The 19,320-nt window shown below is 47.0% G+C and overlaps 1 protein-coding gene across 1 annotated transcript; it reads left to right on the forward strand.

The window, feature by feature from the left end:
• Positions 1-1,357: 1,357 nt before the first annotated feature.
• Positions 1,358-9,348, forward strand: LOC119375305 (neprilysin). The gene is made up of 3 exons (XM_037645484.1): positions 1,358-1,970; positions 5,984-6,186; positions 7,237-9,348. Exons 1-3 carry the CDS (start codon positions 1,358-1,360, stop codon positions 9,346-9,348), a joined length of 2,928 nt encoding a protein of 975 aa, XP_037501412.1.
• The last annotated feature ends 9,972 nt before the right edge of the window (positions 9,349-19,320 follow it).

Here is a 19,320-nt window from a genome sequence, read left to right on the forward strand (position 1 = left end):
GCAGTGTTTTTCGGAATATCTGGGCTTTCCGTTTAGGCCCTGCCCGGTGGGCGGAGGCCAAGAAATACTTACGCTCTGGTTGGCCGCCGTGGTCCAGGGATGGACCAAGAGCGGCCACCGCCCATTTTCTTTGTTCTTGGCAGGAGATATTGAGCTGCACGAGTGCGGCAAGACAGTCTGGGCTGTAATCAGCATTGCTGATAGATCGGTGAGGCTCCGTACTATGTACGTAAGGCTAGCCTGGGCTGAAATCATGTGTTGATAGATCAGTGAGGCTAGCGGCCGTGCAACGTAAGACAGTCTGGGCTCTAACTTCTTCAATAAGTAGAAGAGTGAGACTGTGTGTTATTCCTGTTTAATCTTTTGTATATTTCTAGCTCAGTTGTATCCATTATTTTACGTTCACATAAACTACTAAATTCATCTAACCACCACTGCTGCCTACGTGTGAATGCATCATCGCTGCCGATCATCAACGAAGATCTCCGTGATCGACGACGACGAAGGACCATCGAAACTTTACTATATCTTTAAGGGGACCCATTACACCGATTATACCCGATACTGCTTATGCGACAGCAGTAATATTTTGAAATGCGTGTCTACTTAATGAAATAGGCAAATTTTCATGGGATCAATTCAGCGACTTCGCACATCTAAGATTTTGCTGGAATAAGCAGTGGTGTGTATCACGGCAAGTAGAAGTTACTTTCACCAGACTACGCTGCAGAATTCCGAAGTTGAATTATTACTTACACAAAACTGGACTCAGCGCGTCTCCGTTATGTCAGTTTTGCGGTGAAATAAAGACAATAGAGCCTTACTTTTTATTCTGTCACCGGTATTCTAATCAGAGAAAAAGATGCCTCGTCACTCCCCTTCAAAAGTTGGGATTACAAATCAATGTTCCGCAAATTTTATCATTTGGTGGCATTACATTAGGTTATAGCCACAGGGAGGTCCGCTCTGCAGTGTTTAATTACATACAGGAAACAAAAAGATTACCATGCTAGTTTATATTGGCTTAGTTTCATTACTAATTCCAACCGTTGTTAAATCCGTCAAACATCACACCTGATAATCTGACCGTGTGCTCTGAAGAATTTTCAAATATTCTTTTCTCTCTCTTTTAGTCGAAAGTTACAACGTTGATCTTTAGCCTAATAAGTATTTACCTCAAAGATCCTGCCGCCCGGTTCTTGGCCTATCCCCCTTTGTGGGTAAGCGCCACTAGTAAGAGGTCACCATCATCATCATTATTACGCGCAGCGCGTTCCGTCACGCGCTATGCTCGTTCATTAAGAAGAAGAAGCAATCGGTCGCGGTCGATTTGCCCAACTGTATCCGACTTGCAACCATGTCCAAGAAGCTCTCTCGACAAGGCCGTTCAAGCATCGCGAAGGAGGCTTCCAGGAACGAACGTCCACCTGCCGCCGCCAGTGACGTCGAGCCGACCGGCGCTAGTCACTCGTTCGACCGGGACTTGGAAAAGACTTCGCGGTCGGGCGACTCCCTCCGGGCAGCGGAGGAGGCCACAAAACCACCGCGACATCGCCGAAGGCAGTCGAGCACGGTTGCCGCCCCGGATAAGCCAAACGAAGCGAACGACCTGTCCTCGGCGTATCGAAGTCGCGGCGCCGTTCGGAGGCAGCAGCGCACGTCGGGAGTTATCCCTCCGTACTCGTCCAGCGATCGGGAACTCGTGACGGCACCGTTCGTCGCCGTCACCGCTACCGATGCCACTGCTGGCGTTCCCGAGCAGCCTGGTGAACCGAGACGGACAGGTGCAGGCCACGCGATCTGTAGTGGAACACCGAGCGAAGCGTCACACATGCCGAAGACGCTCAAGGAAGAACCGGCCCTGCTTACATCGGACCTGGACAAAGCCATGGACGCCCCAGAGATGCCCGGTGAGGGAAGGCGAACCGGAGGCACCGACGGAAAACCGCTCGACGAGGGCCCGGTGCGAGGTGGGTGGGCTGCACGCAGTAAAGGTCTCATTCTAATGAAAGGAAAGCTTACGGATGTGGAACCTAAAAAACAAAAGAAAGAAACTAGAATACGAGGAAAGGCGCTGAAATGCTCCTGGTTTTTTCCAGAAAAAAATAACGAGGGGGGACACAAAATTTGCTGTTGCGACCATTCAGTTTCTTTTTTTAATATTTTCATCTCCAAAGTTCTTTATGTATAAACTTTTTATAAAGTTTCCATAATATAAAAATATAAAATCATGCTTTGAAGTATTTTAATGGGCATTTTTTAAGTATTTTAATGGGAAGGCATAGCATAGCGTAGTCGTGTATAGTGTAGTATAACAAGGGGGAGGAAAAGGGAAGTGAGTGTCAGGAAGAAGGATGTGAGGGTGAGGACGACGGACAGAAGCATAGCCGTGTGTATGATAGTATGCGTTGAAAGCGTGTATGCTTGGGCATGTTTTGTGAATATCATAACAAGGACGTGAGAAAGGGGAGTGAGAGGAGGAGGAAGGAAGAGGAAAGGAGGGGAAGGCTAAATCGTAGCATAGTTTAATATAGCATAGTATAGCAAAGGGTGTGGAAAGGGAAAGTGATGAGGAGTGATGTGATGGTCAGGAATACCGAGAGGAGAAGGGGAGAGGGCGCCACTACATCACAAATATAGGTTTTCTTTCCCGCGATTTACGCCCAGAAGGCTGCGCGTTTGCAACACCAGCGTTCGCTTGCACGTGAACGCGAGCGTCGCTGAAGAGCAGGCGAATCACTGCTCCGCACTTCCTACGCCTTTCACATTGAGTGCAACAGCATACATTTTTGTTGTCGGTTTCGTCATGCTGCTTACGATGATATTATTGTCCAAACACCAACTCGCCCGACATTCAACTCCTTTAAGATATGGCGACAATATGACGCTTAGAATCTCTTAATGAACATACGCCTGAGCCATGGAGCTTAGCTATTCATCCCCCATCGTAAACGTCAGCCATGTCTTCAGTTTTTCGAGTGCACTGAAGATCTCACCGCTTCACTGGAAGAAACCAGCATCACCAAGATGATCCTGACAGCGCTCTCCACTTTATTGAAATGCTGGTCGGAGTAATCGACATATTTGCACAGCGTTACGTGAACGAGGACGTATGAAAGGACACAACACAGGCGCTGACTGAATTTTATTAGCGAAAACGCTAGAAATATATACAGCTGATAACACCAGCACACATCAGCACAAACGCACAAACCTATTGCATCAAAGCCAGATACACGATTTCCTTTTTGGTTAGGGCAACTGATCGCATGCTTACACAGAAGTCACCCAGCTGTTTGATTTGGTTAGCTTCTCTTGTATTGATTAGCTTCTATTGTGGTGTAAGCATGCCATCAGTTGCCCAAACCAAAAAGGAATTCGCGAACCTAGCTTTGATGAAATAGGTTTGCGCGTTTGTGCTGATGTGTGCTGGTGTTATCAGCTGTATATATTTCTAGCGTTTTCGCTAACAAAATTCAGTTGAAGTCAGCGCCTGTGTTGTGTCCTTTCATACGTCCTCGTCCACGTAGCACTGTGCAAATATGTCGATTACAAATCACCAACTATCCCATGCTGCCCTTCTCTCAAGCTGGTGGGAGGACGCAGATGCGCGTTTCGGTAGGACTGGTGTCCTAAGTGGAGACGCAAGTGTAAACTGTAACACGCGGAACATCGGTTTGCTTACGTCACCACTTTAGTACACCACATGACATTGCTGTCGCGTGATACTAGTACATTTGGGAACACGGAGTATCTACCTCTTGGCGCAAGTTTTGGATATCTGCATCGAAGGTTTTTTTGTGTACTCATTTAGAGCACTGACTGGAAGGGCAAGCCGTGAAGCATGAGGTTCTCTATCGGCATAAAAGCCAAAATAATCCAACCATTACGTGTGTGTAGGACGTGATGCACAGTATACACGATCCGCGTAGTTAAGGGCACTTCATTGACGATCCGTTACAGCGAGAGAGGATGTAGCGCCGAGTTTAGACAAAAAAATAGCATGTACACATACGCTTCAAAACACACAATGAAATACTACGCACACGTACAAACAAATACTCACTCTCTCACTCACTCGTCACTCGCACAAGCACGCAACCACGCACACACGTATCCTCCCCTACACGCACACACAAATTGGAGAATATGGCGCCCCAATAGCCATTCATGCATACCTGATTACTTAAGACTTTCAAAGGGCTCCAACCAAAAATGGGTTTATTTCCCGACGTTTCGGAATCAACTCGATTCCTTCTTCAGGGGGAGTGACAGCGGACGGGTCGAGGTGCAGCTCTTAACTTCTCTTTCGAACCAGCTGTGGAGAAGGAGGGAAGGCGCGTCTTCTTTGGTGGTGAGAGTGTCGAGGGGGTTGCGGTTGCCGCGGTTGGCGTGGTTGCGTGGGATTGATGGGCTGGGGGCGGCCGGGGACGGTTTTGCTCACTTGCGACTTCGTTTGAATTTGTTTTTCTTGCTCTAGCTAGTCCGTGAATGTATACTGACGGCAGGTTTCCTTTGCATCGGTTTAAGTTGCCTTCGGTGTTTTGAATGAACCATGACTCCAATAACAGCCGTTTTTGTTGGTTAGTTTCTGTTGTTAGGATTTCGGTTTTTTCAAAGTCGATCTTATGGTCGGCATCTTCCGAGTGTTCTGCAAGGGGGTTCCGTTGTCTTGAGAACGTCCTGACGTCGTTTTTGTGCTCTTTAATTCTTTCAGTCAAGTTTTTTGTTTCGCCAATGTATGCGGCCTGGCAGTCGGAACACTTGATTTTGTAGACGACGCCTTGCGCTCTTTCTCTTGGTGGAAGGTCCCTAGGTTTCGGTAGCAGAAGATTTATTGTGTTGGTTGGCTTGTGTGCGACCGTTATGCCTTCCTTCTTTAGGAGTCTGCTTATGGCTTCACTGGTGCCTTTCACGTAGGCGAGAGAGATTCGCTTCTGAGAAGGCGGCGACGCTGGGGGATCCGTTGGAAGTACTTTTCTTTTTTGTCGCCGGATTGCTTTCCGAATGAAATGGGGCGGGTAGCCGTTTTTTTGGAGTTCGTTGAACACGGTGTTTCTTTCTTTCCTTCTGTCTGATTCTAACGTGCAATGCGTTTCCGTTCTTCTCACCAAAGTGTTGACTACTGATGTTTTGTGGCTTGCAGGGTGATTTGAATTAAAGTGCAGGTAGCGGCCTGTATGCGTAGGTTTGCGGTAGACTGAGAAACTTAGGGAATCTCCCACTCGCTTGATTAGTAAATCAAGGAATGGAAGGGATCCGTCTTTTTCGCGCTCACAAGTGAATTGAATGTCCGGTTCTATGGAATTTAGATGGCTGAGTAGGTTGGTGAGCTGCGATGTCTTTATAATGCAGAAACAATCGTCCAGGTACCTGAAGAACACTTTGGGTTTCTGTGCAAAGGTGCTCAGGGCTCTCTCTTCGATGTTTTCCATGGTGATGTTGGCCACGGTCACGGAGATTGAGGCTCCCATTGGTGCTCCTCTTGTCTGCCTGTAGTATTCGCCTTTAAAGGAAAAATACGTATTTGATAGGCAGAGTTCCAGGAGTCGACAGATTTCGTCCACACTCAAACGGGTTCTCTCGTTCAGAGCACTGTCGCGTTCTAAGGCATCCCGGGTTACGGTGACTGCCAGTTGTATCGGTATGCTGGTGAACAGAGACACCACATCAAACGATACGAGGCAATCGTCGTTCTCTAGCCGTAGCTTTGATGTCAGTCCGACGAAGTCCTCCGCGTTGCGCACATGAGACGCGGTCTTTCCGGTTAGGGGTGAAATTATCCGGTGCAGGTACGTGGAGAGTGATCGCATTGGTGAGCGCGAGAAGTTGATTCCGAAACGTCGGGAAATAAACCCATTTTTTGGTTGGAGCCCTTTGAAAGTCTTAATTAATTAACCCAACCAGACAGGCAAATCTGTCAAAATGTTCAGCTTTATACCTGATTACATGTCACATTATAATCGTGAGCCGCTCCGTGCAGCTCCCGACAACCCCAGTGCCGTCGCCGTGACGAGGGACACTGCTCCGTCCACCTCGAAGGAACCAGGGAGTACCGCGAGGACGCCAGTGAGGCAGGCCGCCGCCGCCGCTGAGTCTCGGCGCTCCGCATTTACCCGTTCCACACTGCGGTTCACTTCGGGACGTCGCAGACAGGGCACCGGCAGAGGCATGCCTACGGGAGAGGTGAGATTGGGGACCGTGTTAAACCACACCTGCGCATTCTGCTGTTTGGGGTGCTGGTGGCCACGCCGTGTGTGCAGAGGTCGTTTATTGCATTGAAATCTTGTGGGATAATTGCGCAATTCATCCGTCAGAAACCGTGCCAGGAAGTGCTTTCAGCGGCAGTAAATGTTTCTATATTTAACGCCGGTCGTCGGTATCAGTCCCGTCCACGGCACCGCCTGCCCGCATGTCCGCCTTTGTGGCGAGGCAAGGCTTTGAAAAGTGGTGGTGGGGATATTGTTCAGGCCAAAAAGGGCTACAAGTGTCTGGAACTGCCATAGTTTCCTGTGCGCTAGGCCATTCTTAAAGCAGCAGCCTTAGATGTATCAGCCAACGCGAAGACTGATATTCAGTGGAGTCAGCAAAAAATATTGCAATGGCGTCATAATACGACGTCACAATGACGTCACGGGTGCGCCAATATATGACGTCATCGTGACGTCACCAAAACGTTACATGATGACGTCATCACATATCAAGCGTGGGCAGATCTCGGAGGCAGTGCTGCAAAACCACGTGACGTGCGAAAAGTTGCGATGCCTCCGATCATTGAGGCAGTGCAAAATCAAGTTATATGCAAAAAGCTTTCGGGGAAGAGGGAATGGATGACAGCGACGTGGCTTTAATTACTTCGTAATATCAACATTTTATTTACTTCAATTGCACCAAAATTAGCATGATGTAACATTAGTGTAGGATGAACAAAAGCTCATGACATGAATATTGTGCCATCCATGCGACGCGTATGATGACATACATGACATGGTATTGATGATATCGTGGCCGTTTGATTAATTGGATTTAATTGCTGAAATCGGCATTGAATCTTCCTTGGAAGTTGTTGAAACATAAGGCATTCTTCAAAAAAGGCTGCGTGCCGAATGCCGCACTCATGCATAGGCTCGACAGATGGGCTCGGGAGGGCGAACGTACCAACATTTCGGCGATTAGGCATTGACTCGAACGTTGCTAATACTTCGACCATTCATTTTCTCCCTACGCCGCGAGCAGCAGCCCCGACTCGAAGACCTGCTGCAAGTGTCTCCCAAGAAGGAGAAAGTGACCGTCACACACCCGCGGTTTCACCGAAGAGCATTCATTGGAGCAGCTGCACTCCTGGCGGTCCTTCTGGCACTGGTGCTGTTCGCTTTGTACCAGGGTCTCAACGCAAACGGCCGAGTGGCTTACTTGTGCGGCACGCCAGACTGTATAGAACATGTCCATGCGCTGGGCATCGACACCGGCCGCAATTCATCTCCTTGCCAAAGCTTCGGTTGTTTCGTGTGCTCCGGCTGGTCGAACGACTTTCGGCACGTCAATGGCTCGGTCACGGACCAAGCCATTCTGCAGTGGTTCGCGTCCGTCGTTAAGTTGAGCTTCGGTGACTTCGACCGGCACGCGGTGATCAACAGGCCTCTCAGCATGATGCGCCGGTGCATGTCGAGCACCACCGACGAAGAGAACGCCGTGAGAATGCTGACGGCTTTTGTAAGTGAACGAAGCTTCGCGTGGCCCACGCCTGGGGAGCCAGAGAAAATCGTTGACAACGGCAAAGCCCTGGCAGTCGTCCTGGAGCTCTCCGTCGTCTGGGCGCTACCGCTGTGGTTCCACGTCCACTTGCTCCCGGCAGCACCTTCGGCGCGTCTTCAGCGAGATAGAGCCGTCTTGCTAAGACCGTCCACACCGTCACTTCTTGGACGTTTCGCGCACGAGACGTTATCTAAGTACCAGGACGGCTATTCCTTGTACACGTACTTTTTAATGGACACGCTGTTCACGCTCAGACCTCCGTCTGAGTCCTTCAAGACCTTCTTGACGACGAGGAGTGGCGTCGTGCAGGGACAGATATTTCACGAGCTGGCCTCTGCGATCAATGATCGGCTCCCTCAGCCAATGCTTGTGCAGATCGGAAGCTTGCCGAAGCTCGTCAGAAATCTGAGCGCGAAGGACTGGGTCAGAGCGCTTCGATCCGTATACGGCACTCGCGCGCAGGACATCACCGAGAACGACCTTGTCTTGGCTACGAACAACGAGCTCATCAAAGCCGTAGACTCCGCATTCGCCTCGCACACCGCGCAAGAGATCTTCTTCCACACTGTATGGTGGTTTGTGCAAGCCTTGGGCACCACCGTCAGCACTGTACTGCGGTCCTCCGTGAACAACATTCCGGAAGGTGCGTACTTTCAGCGTCTCATATGCTTCTACCACGTGGACACTGTCTTCAACGCCCTTCTGGCATCCATCAACAAGGCGATGTTATCGACGGAATCACGACTCGCCATCACCACTCGACTAGAACACATCCGATCTGTCGTGGTCGAGAAACTGCGCGCGTATTCCAAGCTCAACGCCGAGACGAGACGAGCACTCTCCGCTATTGTGGAAAGTATGTCCACTGTCATCTGGCCCGAGGACGACTTTGGAAGACCGGGCGGATTCGAGGAGTACTTTGGCAAGCCGTACAATGGGAGCGACGACGGCTTTTACGCCGAATGGGAATGGAGCCGCTTGCAGATATACAACAGGGATAAGCAAGCAGCAGTGGCCATCGGGGACTACGTCGCTGCTTCGGAAGTATTCGCGTTTGCTGGGAGTGCTGTGACCCACTACAATCCCGTGCTGAACGTGATTTCCATCTCCGTTGCTGCCCTTAGACCTCCGTTTTACTATGGCGAGGCGACGAGCGCGATGTTCTACGGCGGGCTCGGCTTTATCTATGCGGAAGGAATCTTCAGGGCTGTCGACATGCTGGCGCACCTATTGAACGGAGACAACATGATGGCACCATCGGAGTCTGCTGCCACGTCGTCCTTCTGGAATGCCTCGTGGTGTTCCGATGTCCGGGATGCCGAGAGAACGTTTCCGTGGCTTCCCGCGTTGGATGCCGCCTACACGACCTATTTGCGGTTCAAAGACGAGGCCTCCGACCTGCGCCTCAAAGGTTTGAGCGAATACAGCCCAGCGCAAGTCTTTTTCGCCACCTTCTGCCACGGTAATTGTTGGACGGACACATCAAAGGCAAAGTTTTCGAGGACGTGCACTGACGCGACGAGAAATTTTGGTCCCTTCAAAGAGGCATTTTCCTGCGCCACCGATGCAACGGACAACTGCGCGTACGTGTGAAGCGTTCGTACGCGTACGTGTGCGCGTACGTGTGAAGGAGAGATTCGTAGTCTCTGTTCGTAAGAGGCGAGAACTTTGCTCACGACGAAATGATAGCTGATGGATGACTTTTCACTCTTGTCTAGCGTGAATTAGTGAGGCTTTGTTTAGTCGTATGCTGTTCACTGATGCTCTTCTTGATATGTTTGTACTGAGCTTGGAACTCCACAGGTTTGCTAAAATACCCAAGCTGAGGGTTTTATCTGGTGTTTCTCTTTTGTCCAGGAAACGGCGTATTGTGTTTCGTTATTTCTGAAGCCCGGGTGCTATCGTTTTGAAGTAGGCTGCCTCAATTTGCGCTCAATGCTCGATTGCCATTTGGGCGATGTTCAAGGACATCTGCTTCAGCCTTAACAGGAGAGACTCCAATTCGGTGTCTTCTTTCGAGGTGGCCTTCGGCGAAGCGAAATGCCCTTTGGTGAAGCGAGGCTGGAGGATATATTGATCTTGGCGTACCATTATTTGTTTCGATAAAGCTGGTATAGTAGAAGATGTGTTATATTTGTAGTAAAATTCCTCAGGAACAGCGAAAACTCCACTAGTGGCGCCACTGCTGGTGCACTTCTGCGGCAGGTCTGTTCTCGTGCTTGATACGCGCAGCTGATCTGGAGTGTTGAATACTTACTAATCGACAGTTCCTTCGCATTGACACTGCCGCAGGATATTGGATAAGTGAGCATTAGCAAGGGATTGCCGTTGCAGCAATCCGTTCATCGGTCATTGCTGAAATAAGCATGTGCATGCAATGGCTAGCCACTGCGTGCGATTGGACGACAAAGTTATCTATCGACAGCTGTGGGCCCGTGTCCACCAGGGTAAGGTGGCTATGTTACGCTGAATAATAACGCGCTAAAAGGTGATAGCACGGAACGAATAAGCGCCGATCTAACTGCACAATGTCTGTCGCGTGTGGCGGGCCTTTCCTATAAGCGAACCTTTCCTATAACGACGTGATGTCGGAACGCTTTCTTATACCAATATCCGCAGATTAATAGCTTATAACCGAATTTGCCGACCAGTACGGCGTAGGAGCCCTCGAGATGACTTTGAAGTTGCCTATCCATGTCGTTCAGTGTTAGTATGCTGACCTGACGTTTTCGAGGAGGATTTAATTGACATTGAGTGCTACCTGTCGTAACGTGAAAGAACGTGAGCTTGGGCATGTTGTTAATCCATCTTAACACCTATAGCGCACCGAAGGGACAGGGACACAAGAGAGACGACGTGGTCGCACCGCTAACTTCCAACAAATGTTTTATTTACGAAGCAGAGACGTGAAAATATAGGGAAAACCAAGCAACGCACGCAGGCACATCCGTACAAGATCATCAATTATCGACACATGTTGAACACAATTATGACACATGTTGAATACGTGTAGACAACGAAAGCATGATAGTACAAAAAATATATATTTACAAGATTAACAGGCCATGTGGACGCAACCATCCCCCTCAGGTCACCCTTCCTATCAGCTTTAAGAAATCAAATTCCTTTCTTGTCGGCTCTATTGACGGCGCGCTCACACACAAGCCCCCCAAACTCGCTATCTTCGCCGCCTCGATGATTTCCCGTGTTGTCTGCGCTGTGCTTCGCCCTATGACACTGCACTACGAATACATGGGGAGGCACCCACAGTTTCTGTAATGAATAGCGAGGTGGCCCGCAAGATTACATAAGATCAAACAGCGAAAGTTAACCATCTTACCATTCTCAGCCCTGGATTTCTTTATTTTGGCCGGAGACCTTTCTTGTGCGTGGTTTCCTATTAATAAGGACCTCGGAAGACCACAAACGATAAATTGATCCAGTGGTGCAAATATTTACCGATTAATAAACATCGCGTCAAATTATGTCATCAGGCCTCAGTGCTTGTGAAATGAGAAAAAGATGGTTGATACCTCCGTCATTGGAATCGGAATAACACGAAAGTAAAGCGTGCCCTTACAGAAGTAACTGAATGTTTACTGTACATTGATATCAGAAAGTTTCCACAATGTATATTGATGTGTGGCAGCTATAGCACCGTTTACCGTGTACTTAGCTTTAGGTGCACGTTAAAGAACCCCGGGTGGTCGAAATTTCCGGAGCCCTGCACTACGGCGTCCCTCGTAATCATATCGTGGTTTTGGGACGTTAACCCAAGATATTATTATTATTATAGCACCGTTTAACGTGGATGTAGCCACTTTGATGATTGGTGGTACATTCCCATCCCGACGACTAACTTCCATGATAAATGATTAAACAAACCCTTGTGGTAGCTGTAGTAGTTAACGGTGAAAATGTAATCAGAGAACGAGGTGTGATAGCCAGAAGAGCGTCGCATATTGAACGCAGAACTTGGTCGCCATCCTGCGGCATGTTAAAATGTGATTGAACACCACGGCCGCACTAGAGGGAAACGCAAAGCGCATCGTGCCGCCCCGGTAGCCCAGCCGTAGTTTTTCTCGGTGCGAGCGCGTAGGCGGGGAACGCGGTGTTACAGCCAGGTGAGGCAGGCGCGCGTCGCAGAGCTATTTTTGGTTTGATTAGCGTGACGCTATGAGCGAGGCCGACGCTCTTACGACGCTTGCGTTAAGGTCGCCACCTCTCGGTGTGTTAAGGCATTGACAAAATTGCACTTCTATTGTAAACGCGCCGAACGGGACGAACGTGTAACGCGTTGCGGGTACTAATCGCGGAAGCCACAGTAATGATGAATTACTCTACTTTGCCGCTCCCAGAGGGCAACACCACCCCGCCGACCGTAGGGAGCCTACATGAACAGGCTGTCATGTAGGCTCCCTAGCCGACCGGGATAGTAGTAGATATCAAAGGCGCGTTTGTAAAGGCTCTAGAGTCTGTGACCGTGGCGCAGTTTTGGGAGAGCCGAAGCTTGTACTACTTTTTAGCAACAAAGCTTTACTATGTGCTGCAGCTTATTCATTGTGCTAGGTCTTACGTGCAACGCTTCCATTGTATATTTGCAACTTTCATATGGTCTTCGACTTTTGAGCCCATGCGTCGTGACAACATTTTCAGACAAGTTAGTGACGGTGGTTTGGGTTTAATACATTTGTATCTATTGCAAACAGTTTCACGCTTCTTCTTTTTCCGTGACAGTTCCCATCCCATCATTCGTTCGTTCTTGCAAGTTAATTTTGTTAATTGTTTCCCTGACTTGGTTGTTTCCTCAAACTTCTCCGCACGCCCATGCCTGTCGGGATTTATGGAGGAAGTTTACTTTGCTGTTCGGTTTCTTAAAGCCCGATTTTCAACAGAATATTTGCAAACTGTATCACGCAAAACACTATATAAGGACTTAATATCTATGCTATTCCCTCCTCCGCTGTACCGATCATCATAATTTGATCTTCCAGGCCATGATGTGTTGAAACGAGTGCAAAAAATGTATATATCTCCCAATTCAAAAGCATTCTTCTATAAACTCCATTCTGAAACACTCCCCGTAAAAACATTGTTATAAACAAAAGGCATTTTTGTATCGTCGGTCAACTGCCGTCTCTGCGATGTACCTGAAACAATAGAGCATTGCTTCGTGAGCTGCAAAGATGCGATTCTTTTCTGGGATGTCCTTCAGCCAACTCTGCAGAAAGAATTTGAAATCAATTCGTACACTATTCGTTACTTGATGCCAACACCTCTTGATGAAGTGCCGTACGATATGTTCTTTGTTATTGGTATGCACAGTTTGTGGAAGACGCGAATGCAGGCCCGTAACGCAGAGCCGATCATCTCATCACGTATACATTTCACTCGAATGGTTAATAATTTAAAAGAAGTTTACGACGAACTTAGTTTCAGACCGGAATGGTACACAATCTTGGCGAGGTGCTTAGCCTCGCCACCTTTTCTGTGCAGCACCTGATGAAGAACTCTCCCTGGAATGAAGGACTATAAGCTAGTCTTCCTGTTTTTGTGGCAGTGCTTGTACTTTCATTGTCGCTAAGTGACTGTAGTAGTGTAACTCTGTGTTACAGGCTGTTGTGATACCGTGTACTAATTTCATACGCATTCTATTAAATACCACGATAAAAAAATGTGAACTGATTTCATACGCATTCTATTCAATACCATGATAAAAAAACCGTGGCGCAGTGGATAGCGTGCTCGGCATCTGTTGCTGAAGACCGAGCGGTCATGGGTTCGATGCCCGTTGACGGGACATTTTTCTTTGCCGTCTGATCGTGTAAATTTTTTCGACGTCATTTCCGTGACGGAAATACGTCACTGAAGTCTTCGTGGACCCTGGCTTAAAACACTTTCGTGTTAAAATTGCTTCGTTATTCCTGCTACTCACTAGAGTGCACAAAATGGGAACCAACGTCTTATTTGTGAGGTGTGATACTCCTTGGAATAGCTTCGGTACGTCGTCCGGAAAATGGCGCTTATGCGCCTCCCGCCTCGGCGTCACCCATGACTTAGGTCGAGCTTCCTCTTCTTTATGGTTCCCAGCTCCGCAAACATGCCACAACCTTAGTGTCAATCGCAATGGGGATCATTTAAGAATTGCTCCCCCAAGATTGAGTAGTTTTGGTTTCACTTTTGAAGTGCTAGGGCAAATGTTGTGTGAGGGCCGAAAGGGTTGAAAATTCGGCAGATCCCACGTACCGTGGGATCTGCCGTGTTATGCGAAGCATGCGCGGGGAAGTGACTGTGGCGTAATTTTTACATTGAGCAAAACGTGACAGAATGATGGTAGAGAAATGTGTAAATGGTATACACACACATATATGTTGGAGAGTCGCACATGTGTTATATAACCAGTCGTTTACTGTTGCGCAACGATGCAAACAGCAACATAGGCGTTACCAACACAAGACACGAGAAGCTGATATGCAGTGCTTATGTTCTTCAATATTGGATAGCACGGATTCGAACAGGACAAAGAAGGAGCACAGGTGCACAGGACAGGCGCTACTCGCAACTAAGCTTTCTTCAGAAAAATTTCTTTAGATATAAGCACAGCCGAGTGGCACGCGCAGGCACCCTGCACGTGTGTTACACTCAGTTGCAATTGTTACAGCTGCGTTTTAGTTGTTATGCTAATATTTGTCCCTTATGACAGACAACGCACGCACGTTTCACGAACTCTTGTGGAAGGGGTTTTTGACAGTTCTCGAAGAAGGTCATCATCACGGTGATCAGTGAGCACCAGCAGTTGGAGAGGACTTGTTATCGAATCCGTTCGTGATCGCGGCTACGAGGGGTCTAAGTGTAGAAGTGCAAGGTATAGTACAGCTGGTGGAAATCGTGGATGCCTCTTACGAAAACATTATCTATGATGCCTCCTGTCCTGGACCTGGCAACGAGGTAGTGGGATGCCCTGTTCACATCCAAGCCGTCTTTCATGCAGTGTCAGACACAGGCATTGTTGGGTTTTGATAAATCAATATTCAAGTCACCGGCAATGATGGGGGGCATTGTACCCTCGGCAGAGTTATTGTAGGAAGCACTGACCCCGATTTTTGCGCAATCCACGTGGTCCACATGGCGGATCACGTGAACGAGTGGATGGTAGTCGAGCATCTTCCAGGGCTGTATTATCTTCAGCTCCCTCAATTTCATTGCGTCCACCGCGGTGGTGTAGTGGTTACGATGCTCGATTGATGAGCCGAAAGTCGCGGATTCGATCCCGGCCGCGGCGGTTGGATTTCGTAAAAGATTCAGATTCCTTTATTTCAGCATTCATCATGAGAACAAATGCTAGGACAGGAGCAAAAAGCCGCTATTATAGCGGCTTGACAAAGGCCCCTGCCCCTACAGAATTTGACAGCAGAGAGTCAACTTTTTTCAGACATCAATTCAGGAGAAAAAAAAACTGCAGTGCATGGATATACAAATTATCTATTGAAAAACATTAGAGATATAACACTGACATGCATTTTACAAATATACAGCATTTGTTGTTTATAATATACACACCAAGATACACTTCTCATTTCTTGCGAACAGTGCACCACTTTTCAGAACAAAATCGCAAACATATGTAACGTGGTGAAACTATACAGATTTGTGGGCACATAAGAGTATGTAAAACGACTTTCACACACAACAAAACTGAAAGATGTGCCATATCTAAGGAACAAGTCAGGAAAAAATAAACCCAAATACCGCATACATTACTCACATATAGTAGCACGGCTAAGAAAATACTGCTTCAGCATTCGACGCGAAACAATATCTAGATTTATATGTTCCGCCTCAAGATTGTTAAGCAATACTGATATCCGGCACGGTAGTCTGTCCTTTGCATGACTGGTTCGTTAAAAAGGGACGGCCCAAGTTTCTCGCTCTCGAATGGAATATTTGAAGTGGTGTGGTTTGCGGAGATTACAAAGCTGAAAAATTCATTGTGGCCTCGTTTTACACTTTCTTTGTATTTCATTGCAAGGTTAAACTCATAATGGTAATCAAACGGGAGAACATGAAACTGAGAAAATAATGTACTTGTATGGCTGTCATAAGGAACACACGCGACATGGCGCAATGCTTTTTTTGTAGGAGAAATAACGTCTGAATGTTTTTCTGTGACGTTGTTCCCCATACTAAATTACAATAATTAGCATGAGAAATAAATATTGTATTATACAGCAATAGCCGTATCTTTGATGGCAGAACATCTCGAAGCCTACAGAGCGCGCCGCATGCCTTCGCCATACTTGTTGCAACGCGTTCGATGTATTTGTCCCATAATAAGTGTTGATCAAAGATCACTCCAAGTGTTTTCACGTCAGCCGAGACCTCGATTCGTTCTGATCGATAGAATATGTTTAGATTACGATTTACATGTTTTTGGATAGGTGCAAAAAGAACAGCTTTTGTTTTTTTGGAATTAATCTGTAAGGAATTTGCTTTACTCCACAAATGCAGCGTAGCAAGGACGGTGTTAGCCTCTTGTGATAAATGATCAGCACTACTTGACTGGAAGAAAGGAGTGGTGTCATCTGCGTATATTATATAGCGTGGTAAGTTACTAATGTTTGCTCAGTCATTTATATAGATGTTGAACAGTATAGGTCCCAATATGCTTCCTTGGGGAACACCGGCTTCCAAATTCAGGGGGTCTGATTATTCTCCTGAGATGCAAACGCATTGTTTCCTGTGCATTAGGTAGGACCTTAGAAGGTCCAGGGGTAATACACGGAATCCATAATGGTCAAGTTTATTTTAGTAAAGAAATATAGTTGATCCTGTCAAAGGCTTTGGAAAAATCAATAAATACGCCTAATGTTAATTTTTTTTCTTCAAAGCCATTCAGTATTAAGTCATTCTGTGTTAATAGAGCTAATTCAGTCGATTGGCCCTTACGAAACCCGAATTGATACGGAGATAATAGCTGAAACTTTTCACAAAACGACACAACCCTTTTACAAATAATCTTCTCCAAGCCTTTTGAAATGACGGAAAGCACTGACACTGGCCGATAATTTGAAATCTCATTTCGGTCGCCTGATTTAAACAGAGCAGTTACCTTTGCCTGTTCCATTTTTGCCGGGAAAACACCAGTAGACAAGCAAATATTGAATACGTGGGTGAAAGCATGCACTAGAAAGTCTATTGCGAATTTAATGGGCTTAATCTGGAGACCATCAATGTCCCGTGCCTTACTGTTCTTTAAAGATATGAAAGCAGAGTAAACCCGTCAGGTGTCGTAGGCTCAAAAAACGCTGTGTTTACACTGAGCTCTCCCATAAAATTATATATAAAGGTCGTGTGCTGTGCGATGTCAGTGCACGTTAAAGAACACTGGTTAAACACCGTTTAAACTTCGTTATCACTTCCTTCGCGTGTCAATGTGTATGTTCGCGGTTACTGCGTTGATTGAAACAATGTATCACCTGCGGCACATACTCGCATAACATGAACTCTGGTATTGGGGTATGTGGCACACGTGACTGAGAGAAAGGGTTGCATGACGTACGCGACAGGTACTTTGCGTTATTCATGTCATGACCAGTGAATCGTGTTGTTCATACATTGATCCCCTGCTATACCAATTTTGGTATATTACAACCTATGGAGACGACCAGGAGAGCGCCCAGACGTAGGCGGATAGATAGATAGATAGATAGATAGATAGATAGATAGATAGATAGATAGATAGATAGATAGATAGATAGATAGATAGATAGATAGATAGATAGATAGATAGATAGATAGATAGATAGATAGATAGATAGATAGATAGATAGATAGATAGATAGATAGATAGATAGATAGATAGATAGATAGATAGATAGATAGATAGATAGATAGATAGATAGATAGATAGATAGATAGATAGATAGCCCAAATTCAGGCTGTCTCTCTTTATCTGTTTCTCCCATTCTCCTTCTTTCTAACTCCTTCTTTCTATTTCATTTCTTTTCTTTCTTTTCCTGCTGTGTGTCTTTCTCTATCTCTGTTTCCGAATTGTGTTGCCCATAGCAACAGAATTCTACGGTTCCCATAAACGTTTATTCTCCTACAGTACCTGGATAGCCGAGTGGTTACAACGCTCGCATTCGAACCGTGGGTACCCGCGTTCGAACTTTGCCTCGCTAATTTTTTTTTTCGCTTGACTTGTTCCTTCGTTTCCTGCTGTCCACTTCTCGTCTCCTCTCCCCCTCCTTTCTTTCCACCAACGCGTTGCTAGGCAGCGCATGTGACGTCATCGCACGGTGAGGTTTTTTACAGCGAAAGCTGTTATGAGATCATTTCACCGGCCGTTTTGGCGCCGTAGTTGTCCGCCGCCGCCGCCGCCGGTGTCCGTAACCACTATCGCTCGAAATAAGAAAAAAAAACGAAATAAGGAAAAAAAACATTCCAGGATGGAACGAGTTTCGAACCTGGGCCCTCTGCGTGGGAGCCCAGTATTCGACCTCTAAGCCATGCCAGTTTTATTTTTTTGATCATGGTATTTAATAGAATGCGTATGAAAATAGTACACAGTATCACAACAGTAGAGTTACACTACTACAGTCACTTAGCGACAATGAACGTACAAGCACTTCCACAAAAACTAGAAGACTAACTTATAGTCCTTCATTCCAGGGAGAGTTCTTCGTCAGGTGTTGCACAGAAAAGGTGGCGAGGCTAAGCACCTCGCCAAGATTCTGAGCCAAGAATCTGAGCCAAGATGGCTCAGATTGTGACCGGACTGGTACACAATCTGAGCCATGCCGGTGCATGAAACTGCTTTGCTAAAAGGTCCTGTACAGGCTTCATATCAGGAAGGAACCACATTAACATATGCAATATAGCGTGGTAGAAGAGTAAAATAAACACCAAGCGTCGCAAAACGCGAATTCTGTAATCAGGCGTCACACAATGCGAATTGCGCAACGAGAAGGTTGTTGAATGCTTCCAACCCATTACAAAGGGCTCCGCCATAATTCTTTATCGTCATCAGGCACAGCATCAACAAAGTGCGCATAATGCCTTACATGCGTTTAGCAGGTACCACGGCTCTCCGTAGAATGACGAAAAATGGCATAATGCCTGCTTTCCTACTTCTCAAAAATTACAATGATTTATAGCATAGTGGGTGCCTCGCAAGTGCACTTGTATTAGTTGCCAAGGAAGCCCATAAGCGCATGATCCATTTCCTCGGGGTCTCAGTAAAGCTCTTCGCCCCCCCCCCCCCACCTCTCTCTCCCACGTCAACGTATGTTATACAGCGTGGCGGGAGGGGGACATCAGACGCGGGCGTCACCTAATGCAAATTACATAACTGGTGGGCCGTTTAAAGCTTCCAACCCATTACAAAGGGTTGAGCCATAATTCTTCATCGTCATCAGTCGTCGCGTCAACAAAGTGCACATAATGCTTACAGACGTGTAGCTGGTGCCTCGCTTCTCCGCAGAATGACGGATAATGGCTTAGTGGGTGCTTCCGAACTTCACAAAAATTGTGATTTATGGCGTACTGGGTACCTTGCTAGTGTAC

Source organism: Rhipicephalus sanguineus, chromosome 11 (assembly GCF_013339695.2).
Source record: "Rhipicephalus sanguineus isolate Rsan-2018 chromosome 11, BIME_Rsan_1.4, whole genome shotgun sequence".
NCBI classification, from domain to species: Eukaryota; Metazoa; Arthropoda; class Arachnida; order Ixodida; family Ixodidae; genus Rhipicephalus; species Rhipicephalus sanguineus.

Excerpts from the sequence above, each read along its gene's own strand:
- LOC119375305 (XM_037645484.1), top strand. The coding sequence starts at position 1,358 with ATGTCCAAGAAGCTCTCTCGACAAGGCCGTTCAAGCATCGCGAAGGAG. Across the intron at positions 1,971-5,983 it reads CGACGAGGGCCCGGTGCGAG|CTCCCGACAACCCCAGTGCC; the intron begins GTGGGTGGGCTG and ends CGCTCCGTGCAG. Across the intron at positions 6,187-7,236 it reads GAGGCATGCCTACGGGAGAG|CAGCCCCGACTCGAAGACCT; the intron begins GTGAGATTGGGG and ends CGCCGCGAGCAG.